The sequence below is a fragment of the Thermothielavioides terrestris genome, chromosome 3 (assembly GCF_000226115.1).
Source record: "Thermothielavioides terrestris NRRL 8126 chromosome 3, complete sequence".
Taxonomy (NCBI): domain Eukaryota; kingdom Fungi; phylum Ascomycota; class Sordariomycetes; order Sordariales; family Chaetomiaceae; genus Thermothielavioides; species Thermothielavioides terrestris.
The window spans coordinates 2,649,800-2,660,401 of NC_016459.1; the positions used below are offsets into that span (position 1 = coordinate 2,649,800).

At 42.7% G+C, this 10,602-nt stretch overlaps 2 protein-coding genes across 2 annotated transcripts; both read left to right on the forward strand.

Annotated features, from left to right (window-relative positions):
• Positions 1-2,936: 2,936 nt before the first annotated feature.
• On the forward strand, positions 2,937-3,089 carry THITE_51375 (uncharacterized protein; the record flags this gene model as incomplete). The annotated part of the gene is made up of 1 exon (XM_003654284.1): positions 2,937-3,089. A coding segment is annotated over one exon (153 nt), but the record flags the coding sequence as incomplete, so codon positions are not given.
• A 5,741-nt stretch (positions 3,090-8,830) lies between these two features.
• Positions 8,831-10,602, forward strand: THITE_2117266 (uncharacterized protein). The gene is made up of 2 exons (XM_003654285.1): positions 8,831-9,146; positions 9,222-10,602. Exons 1-2 carry the CDS (start codon positions 8,851-8,853, stop codon positions 10,189-10,191), a joined length of 1,266 nt encoding a protein of 421 aa, XP_003654333.1. The 5' UTR covers positions 8,831-8,850; the 3' UTR covers positions 10,192-10,602.

Below are 10,602 nucleotides of genomic sequence, written 5' to 3' on the forward strand. Positions count from 1 at the left end.
CTAATCCTATAGTACTAGGATAATGTTGTATATAGATAACTAGCTTACTATAATAAAGCGATCACTATAAGCAACTATAAAAATAAACAACCTAGTTTAGTAGGACAGTCTAGTACATATACAACCGCTTTTTGTAGTCATTTGTTACGGACCGGGCTGTACCCGGGCTAGGTATGTGGGGCTGCGCCTAGGATCCGCGGCGGCCCCAGGGCGGACCCGTGGCGGGCCCGCCTCGCGCCTAGAATAACGTTGGCCCGAACCTACTCTGCGAGCCTCTAAAAACTCTACGTACGAGGACCGTAGCCTATACTTCTCCTTTTCCTTTCTTTAAGGTAGTTGAATAGAATATTATACGCTTGTCTATAAAACGCTATAAGGCTAATACGTTATAGTTTAACTACCTTCCCGCCAATAGAGCATTTACTACTTCTAGGCGTAGATAAGATAAGTATACTCGGCGTCTCAACGCTAGCACTGAGCGGACCGGATACTACTATAAACTACCCTAGCATCCTATAGGCTCCGGACCTAGATTAGGTTCGCAAGCACTTTTAACACCTATAAAAGACGATCGCTTGTTAGAATATAACTATTAAGGATCTTTATATAGCCTAGGTTGCTATAGCCTAGACTATAAACATTTCTATAGCGGCTAATACCCTAGTTCCAATAGCCAACGTTGTAGCTATAACCGCCCCTAGGATATAGTAGAAGCGCCTCCCTATAGGATAGCCCTTCGACGGTAAAAAGGAGCTCTTCGCTATTTAGAAGGCTATAATAGCGTATATCCTAGTAGTAGACTAGGACTTTATTGGGGGCCTTTATAACCAATAGGTATTCGTCTAAGGCAACCTTAGCTAAAGAGTCTAGGCTAAGGTCGTAGCCTTCTATAAATCCAAAGAGCCTAGCTACAACTACGATCTAGGAGCGTTCCTTAAGTACTTTACAACGATCTATATAGATCCCTATAAATAGATTATAGCTTTAACGAAACTAGATATACTCTGTTAGAGAGACAATGAGCCGTTCTTCTCCTTTATTATTTACTTTAAAGCGAAGCTATCGAAGGCTAAAGGACTTAATTAGAGCAACAAGGTATAGCTTATTAAGTTATAACGATGCCTCTCTTTAAAGTTGAAGTACAACGTAGTAGGTTGGGGGGTCCTATAGAACGATTATACTATAGCTATTATAAGATACTATAAGATCGCTACCGACCTAGAGGCCTTCGCTATAGAGGAGAAGCCTTAGCGATAGTAGAGTAAGTAGCCTAGGCCTAATATAGATATAGAGAAGAATATAAACAGAGATATATTGATAACTAGGATTAATATAGCCTATACTGCCCTTGCTTAGGGGAGAGCTAACAAAGGTTATAGAGGAAAGTAGTAGTAAAGAGGAGGAAAACGAGGTATAAATACACTATAAGCGAAGTAGGTAAACAACAAGGTATATATAGTACATTAATAGGCTAGGGCTTATATCTATTATAGGCGCTAAGGTTACTTTATAGCCGTTTGTCCTTTCGCCTTAGCTAAGAGGCTAGTTCCTTAGGTCAATATTAATAAGTTGGAGGCTAAGGACTAGGTAGAGGAGGACTCCTTCTCTAAGGAGGAGGAGGGAAAAGAGTAGCCCCTATACAAAATCCTATATAAAGGCCGAAAGGACCTAACCATTTATAAAACAAGTTTATAGAGATTAGAAAGAGAATAGATAAACCCTCTTTCCTTATCCTAGTCTTCCTAAACTCCTTTAGTTTTATAAATATATAAGTAGATAGTAGGTACTAAAGCTATAGAGCTATTAGCGAAAGGGTATATTAGAGATTAGGGATTAAATAAACGAGCTTGCTAACCCTCTATACCCTAGGCGTTACTGTCAAAGGGGTATAAATTATAAAGAAGATTATATATATCGTCTATATTACAATAGATATTGATAGGTAGATAAGCGCTACTATATTCTATATAGTCCTAGGGCTAGCCTATAATGTTATTTTAAAGCTCCTTTAGATAAACTACTATAGAATTATACTAAACTTTATTAACGGGGTTCTCACTATCAATTCGTAAAGGGGACTATAGATATATAAGTGCTCTTTATATTAGAAGAAGACTAATACTACCTAAATTATAGGTATAGTGTTTATAGGCCTAGCCTATAGGGTATAGAGAAAGAAGTCTAAAGGGACCTAGGACACATTCCTTATTACTAGTATCTACGAGATAACTATTATTCTAGGAATAGCTATCTCCTAGCCCTAGGCCAACCTAGACCTAAGGGTTACTTTACCAAAGGAGCTATATAACTTCGTCGATCTCTTCGACAAGGAAAAGGTAAACGGCTTACTTCCTTATTAAAGGGAAGCTAACTATTATATTCGCTTTAAGATAGGCCTAGATAGGAAGCCTTCTAAGCTCCTTTAGGGGCCTTTATATAATATACCAAAGGACTATCTCCTAGAGATTCGGAAGTAGGTCGTAGACCTAATAGACAAAGGATAGATCTAGGTAAACTCCTTATTAGTAGTAGCCCTAGTCCTCCTTGCAAAGAAGCTAGGAGGAGGATAGAGGTTCTATATAGACTACTAGGCCTTGAACAAGATTACTAAGCAAGACTAGTACCTACTCCCCCTAATTAAGGAGACTCTTTAGTCCTTAGCTAGGGCTAAATAGCTTATAAAATTGGACGTTAAGGCTATATTCTACTATATCTAGATAGCTAAGGGGGATAAGTACCTTATAGCGTTTTATATAAAGTTCGGACTATTCGAATAGTTAATTTGCCCCTTTAAGCTTGTAGGTACTCCTATGATATTCTAGAGATATATCAACAACGCCCTCGGTCTAACGCTAGAAGACTATATAACGATATACCTCAACGATATCTTAGTATACTTAAGTAGGAGCTAGAAAGACTATATAAGGAAGGTATATAAGGTCTTTCGTAGACTAAGGGACATAGGTCTCAACTTAGACCTTAAGAAATATACCTTTATAGTAAAGGAGGTTAAGTACCTAGGGTATATCGTAGAGGTAGGAGTCTATATCTACCTCGACCCTAAGAAGATCAAGGCTATCTATAAATAAAAAGCGTCTTATAGGGTCTAAGGAATATAGAGCTTCTTTAGATTCACTAACTTCTATTACAACTTTATCTCCAACTTCTCTAAGAAGGCGGCCCTATTGATACGCTTTACCTATAAGAATATTCCGTTCTACTAGGGTAAAGAGGAATAGGACGCCTTCGATATACTTAAGGCTATGTTTATATCGGAGCCGATCCTCGCCTAGTAGGATCCTAAAAGAGAGATAATCATAGAAACAGACTATTCTAGTATAGCACTAGGCGGATATTTGTCCTAGTAGGGAGAGGACGAGGTTCTTTACCCTATAGCCTACTACTCTATAAAACTAAGCTTAGCTAAATACAACTATATTATCTATAATAAAGAGCTATTAGCTATTATCTCTTATCTTAAAGCCTAGTCGACAGAGCTTTAAAGTATAGTAGCCCTCTTTATTATCCTAATCGATTATAAGAACTTTAAATACTTCTCCTAGCTATATCTAATTAATGAACAGTAGGCCTAATAGGCGAAGACGCTCTCCCTATTCAACTTCGAGCTAAAGTATCGACTAGGATCCTAGGCCTTACGCCCTAATATACTTTTCTAGTATAAATAGGACGAGCCTAAGGACGACTAGTGTATCGCCTAGCTACTCCCTTTAATTAAGGTATATTAGACTAACGTATAGGAAGAGGCTAGGCTACCTATAGGAGAGATGCTCTTTGAGGATAAATAGCTAGCTGCCCTATAGGACGAGGGTATTGTTGGGGACAAACACTATATTTATTAGCTCTAAGCTATTTACAATAGGGCCTAGAAGTTTCTAAAGGAGACGAATATAGTATAGACCTAGATTATAGACTATTCCCTTAATATATAAAGCGTACTCCTATTTTATAGTTGGCTCTAGCTCCTTATATAGGAGCCTCTAACTACTATAATTATTTAGTAGATCTATAACTTAGCTATATCAAGGTACCTAAACTACAATAGGCTATTTAAAATACTCTAGAGGGATTACTATTAGGACCTTATATTATTCGACGTAAAATAGTTTATTCGAAACTACAACCAATACTATTAAAGCAAAATCTCTAGATAATTGTATTAAAGGCTTTTATAGCCCTTGCCTATTTCTAACCGCTTCTAGAAACAGATCTCTATCGACTTTATAACCAACCTCCCTATAAGAAATAAAGAGGCGCTTTACTACCTTATAGTGATCACCGACCACCTTTCTAAGTATATATAGCTCGAAGCTATATACTCGATAGGGGTGGAGGAGTATACTCTATGATTCTACAACGTCTAGTAGTGCTTCTATAGGTTCTCGACCTAGATTATAACCGACTATAGGTTGGACTAGCTAAATAGGTTCTAGACTACGCTATATAAGGCGATAGGGGTAGAGTAGCTCCTATCGACCTTTTACTATCCCTAGATAGACAAGGGTACGAAGTAGGTCAATTAAAAAGTATAGGTGATCCTCTAGATCTTCGTCTTCTTTGTATAATACAACTAGCCTAAACACCTTTTAGCTTATCAATTCGTATTCAATAACAAGGACTTATCTATAACTAGGGTAAGCTCGAACTACCTCCTCTATAGGTTCAATATAAGCCTTATATAGCTTATTACAATTCTAACAACGTTTATAGCGTCCCTAGAGGGTTACACTACTTAGTTCCTACACTATCTAAAGAAGGGGATAAAGTAGATATAAGCCGCTATTGTATATATATAGCAATAGTAGTAGACGAATATAAACCGTTCCCGCTATCTAGCTAAACAGTTTAAGGTAAAGGACAAGGTATAGCTCTCTCTATATAATATAAAGACGAACCGCTTTAGTAAGAAACTCGACTAGCTAAACGCTAAGTATAAGGTGATCGCTATATCTACTCCTTTAATAGTGATACTTAATATACTATATAGCCTATACCTAACCTTCTATATCGATTTAATCGAGTAAATAGCTTCTAATCTACTCCCTTCGTAGAAGGTTATAGATAAGTGGCTAGACCCTATATAAGTTATATTAGAGGAGAGCGTCCTATAGTAAGAGTATAGGGTAAAGGCGATCTTTAAGGCTTAGAACGTAAAAGGGAAAGGGAAGAACTACGATATATATATTAAGTAGGTAGGTTACAATAAACTAATATAGAAGCCTCTAAAGAACTTCTTAGATACTATTATATTCAATAAGTTTAAGTAGAAGTAGAGAGATATATAATACAACGATAGGCTAATGTCGAATAGAAGGTAAAAAGGAAAATATTATATTTATATACTAACTACTCTATAAGAAATGACTACGATAGGACGAATATAGCTCAATAGCACTACTAGGCGTATAGTCACTCTAATATATCTAGCTATAGCCTTATTATAAAAAGACGATAAAACAAATACAAATATAGAGAGACCCTAATACGCTAACTAAGTCTAGTTCCTTAGATATAGATAGTCCTTTAGCCTTACCCTAGCGTCAACCCTATAGTACTATAGGATATCTAAATATAAGCTAATAGGAGGCAAGGTTAGTAGCCAATATATAACCTACTCTAGGATCTCCGAGGTAGGATAGAGGCGAATATTAAAATTGCTATAGCTACTCTAGTTAGTAGGTTGGTTCGACAAAGGGTCGAGATATAGGATAAAACGGGGATAGGGCCACGATAGGAGATAAGGCTATCTCTAGCTCTACTCTATAGCCTCTTCGTCTTTAGACAGTACTAGGTCGCTAATAGGCAAATATATAGTACCCTTATCTAGCAACGAGAGCACCTCTATAATCGACTATCTATTAGACCCGCTAGGGGTCTAGGGAGAGAGATTAGTACGTTTATAGTAGATATATATAAGGTTCTTAGTAGACGAAGACGAATAGCGCTAGGGATATAAGGCGAAGGGGACTAGGGCAATGTTATACCTAGTAGAAGTTGAACTATAGCCGCCCTATAAAGAGGGGCTAGACTATAGCGAACTTAAAATATAGTTAATAAGATAGTTGTTAATATTAACAATGGTCGTAATAGTATCGACTAAATAGCGTATTTCACGTTAGTAGGCTTCTTTATTACTTATTAGGCAATAAGTCAAGTAGGCGGCTAGCTAAGTAGAGACGTCTAGGGAGGAAGTAGGCGGATTATAGGGTACTAAAGCCCTATAGTAGCTTAGTATAGTAGGGGAGGTAACTAGGGTCTAAAGGACAATATAAGTCGAAGTCTACTCGATAGCGGATAGGGGAAGTAGTACTAGCTAAGTAGGGATATAATACGCCTATATATTATTAAAAGTAGTTTAGAAAGACTAAGCTAGCTTCTAGAATTTATATTTAAAGACTATATAGTAGGTAGGCTATAAGCTTATCTTCTTCTAAGTAAAGATCTTAATAGTTTAGCCTATATTATATACTTTAAGAATTTTCTTTAGACTAGACTAAAGGTAAAGGTTTATTACCTATAATACAAAGTCCTATTTATATATCGTATAGGCCTTATAATATTCTTTATAGGATTTGCTATAGCTAGAGGTATATTCGACCTTAGTACTATTAAAGAGGTAAACGATATACTATATATAGAACTCTCCTTTATTAAGGAGTAGTTCGTTTTCTTTATCGTCAAAGTCTCCTTCGACAATAAACCTACTAATTAATAGCTTATTATTCTTCTAGCAATTGTTTTAGTTCTATAATATCGCGGTTAGTAAACGACTTAGGTCTATAATAAGATTATCCTAGAGGTATTTATATTATAGTCTTTATTATTATTGCTATTAGGATAGTAGCCTATACCCCTATCTCTAAGAGTAGTAGTAGCGACTAACATTTTAACGATCTTATATATAAATACGACGAACGAGTTTTAAGAACTATATTGCTATTAGGGTAGAGGACAAAAAGACTCTAGCTAGAGCTAAGGTAGAAATAAGTAGTATACTTAAGGATATAGACAGATATATAGAGAGAATATAGGAAGAGGGGAATATATACAAGGCGAAATAGGGAGACATTGTCAGTATATAAAGAGGGAGGAAACTAGATTATAAAAAAGGAGGGGGATATATATGTTAAGTATAGGAGGGAAACGTAAGAAAGTTAGGTTATATAAGAAGAGGAGCTTTTAATAACGACGAGCAAGGTCAAATCATATATAATTAGTAGGTACACCTAATATAGTATAGTTGCTCTATATAAATATATAAGGAGAGGAGGGGGCCAATTAGTAGTTTGCTAAAGTGATATAAATAAACAACTCGAGCCTAGGTAGTAGGACGACTACGAATAGCAAGACCTTAGCGGGCAACTACCCCGAACCCAACTACGCCGATACTCGATTCGGCGTCGCGTATACCCCAACTCGACCGCCTAGCGGGGCGGGGGGGGGGAATATTACAGACCGGGCTATACCCGGGCTAGGTATATAGGGCTACGCCTAGGATCCGCGGCGGCCCCGGGGCGGACCCGTGGCGGGCCCGCCTCGCGCTTGGAATAACGTCGGCCCGAACCTACTCCGCGAGCCCCTGAAAACTCTGTGCACGAGGACCGTAGCCTATACTTCTCCTTTTCCTTTCCTTAAGGTAGTTGAATAGAACATTGTGCGCTTGTCTGCAGAACGCCACAAGGCCAGCACGTTACATCATTATATTCTAGCTAGTAGCCAACCTCTAGAAGTAAATCGGCTCTAAGCTAGAAGGTAGACTCGCTATTAAGACAGCTTTTAAATAAGAGCCTTTGACAACTAAAAATTTAGTCAATTAAAAGACTACTTAGAAAAAGAAGAATCTAAGAGAGGAAAATATAGTCAATTGCAAAATACCTTATAACTAAGTAGATCTATCGAGAACGTAACTACGTTAATCTAAAGATGTCCTACTATAAAATATAGCTAACATATAGAAGATAATATCAAGTATAAAATGCATTTGACTTAAAATATATCAGTCCTAAAATGTCTTATACAATAAGCAAAACTCCTAGTGAAAACGGATGGACTAAGGTCGGACCGTTTCAAACCCGACGGAGCTTTATACGAAAGTTTAACTTACGATCTTCTTGGAGGACAAAGATCTTGGCAGATCAAAACGATAGTGGAGACCATTTTGCCACCCCCCCCTGGCGCGCTATGGTAGTTTGTAGGCACCAGAGTCACCCTCGTTCTGTGACTACACAGTAGACTACAGCTCACAGCGGCATTATCTGAATGTATGATGCAGTCAGCCTGGCAAAGCTGAAGAGATTATCTGGCTCGAGTCTTGTGCGCAGCAGGGAACCAACCTCGCAAGACTGTTGAGTGGCAGCTGTGAGGTCTGAGCCACCGCTTCCCGTTGTGGAACAGTGGGGTCTCTGGCGCAAGACGCCACTGTGCAACGTACTGTGTAAGGTACTCAGCAGCCAGAGGAGCGCACACATCACTCGCGGAATAACGTTATTGCATCCGAGCCCGCCAAGCCGGATGGGAGCTCGTTGAGCAGCGGCGGTGGGTCGGTCTCAGGCTCCAGCAGATGACGAGCCAAGGCCCAGCGATCGCCAAGCCGACGCTGGGCTGCACGCGCCACGAGGCGAAAGCAGCGACCAGAACGGCATTGAACCAAGCACCATAGTAGATTCCAATCTGCGATCGCAGCCACCACACACTACCCGCATCACCCGCATCGTCGCAACCGACAACATAATCTGATCTCGTTGCGGCAATCCTAGAAACCCCTGCTATCCGCCGCCCGGCTTTTCTTCCCCGAAATACCACGCCCTCGAGCCGAGACTCGCAGCCTTCAAGATGGGTGACATCCTCGTCGAGAACACAACCAACCACGTCGCCACGCCAAAGAAGAATCTTCCTTCAGCCATCCCCAGTATTGAGAACTTCGAAGGGGTTCCAACAGAGGGCGGTGATGACTATGCGACCCTGAAGCGGCTGCAACGGCAGCTCGAATACATCCAGCTGCAGGAGGAGTACATCAAGGACGAGCAGAGGAGCCTGAAGCGGGAACTGGTCCGGGCGCAGGAGGAGATCAAGCGCATCCAGAGCGTACCGCTTGTCATCGGCCAGTTTATGGAGGCGATTGACCAGAAGTGCGTTTGTTGCCCGCTAGCGCTGGACCACCTGGAGCGCTGTCAGCTTCGCTAACATAACAAACATTCTGCCAGCACGGGCATCGTGCAGTCCAGCACCGGGTCGAACTATGTTGTCCGTATTCTCTCGACGCTCGACCGCGAGAAGCTCAAGCCTTCCTCCTCCGTTGCTCTCCACCGCCACTCCAACGCCCTGGTCGACATCCTCCCGCCCGAGGCCGACTCGTCGATCGCCATGCTGGGCGCTGACGAAAAGCCCGACGTGACGTATGCCGACGTGGGCGGCCTCGACATGCAGAAACAGGAGATCCGGGAAGCCGTCGAGCTGCCGCTGACGCACTTCGACCTCTACAAGCAGATCGGCATCGACCCGCCGCGCGGCGTGCTGCTCTACGGGCCCCCCGGCACCGGCAAGACCATGCTGGTCAAGGCCGTGGCCAACTCGACGACGGCCAACTTCATCCGCGTGGTCGGGTCCGAGTTCGTGCAGAAGTACCTGGGCGAGGGCCCGCGCATGGTGCGCGACGTGTTCCGCATGGCGCGCGAGAACGCGCCGGCCATCATCTTCATCGACGAGATCGACGCGATCGCGACGAAGCGGTTCGACGCGCAGACGGGCGCCGACCGCGAGGTGCAGCGCATCCTGCTCGAGCTGCTCAACCAAATGGACGGCTTCGACCAGACGTCCAACGTCAAGGTCATCATGGCCACCAACCGCGCCGACACGCTCGACCCGGCCCTGCTGCGCCCGGGCCGCCTCGACCGCAAGATCGAGTTCCCCAGCCTGCGCGACCGCCGCGAGCGCCGCCTCATCTTCACCACCATCGCCAGCAAGATGAGCCTGGCCCCCGAGGTCGACCTCGACAGCCTGATCGTGCGCAACGACCCGCTCAGCGGCGCCGTCATCGCCGCCATCATGCAGGAGGCCGGCCTGCGCGCCGTGCGCAAGAACCGCTACAACATCATCCAGTCCGACCTGGAGGACGCCTACAGCAGCCAGGTCAAGGGGACGAGCGATGAGAACAAGTTTGATTTCTACAAATGAGTTTGGGCCCGAATCGTGGAGGGACGGGTTGGGTGGTCTTACCCAGAGATGGGGTATCGAGTTCCGCACCGGCAAACTGTCGTACCACAGGGGGCGGGTTGGCTGGTAAGGGGGTTCAGCGGGGGACGCTGTACGATCGTATTGTCTGCCCATACATAGAACGAACCAAGTTCACCGTCGACTCCGCAGGCCAAGCAGCCTCAACTCACTCAGGCGTAGCGCCGCTGGTGACAGACGTATCTCATCAGTTCCCGAGATGCCAGCTCTCTTGGTCCTATGCCACTCCACCACCTTGCTTCGGTGTGTGGGTGCGTAGCTAGTGTAATCCTACTATCCTACAAGCAACAGCCGCCCGCCCCTGTGTATCGCCCTCCCCATACCCAAGTCTAACATCGTCCACGTCTGCTGCCG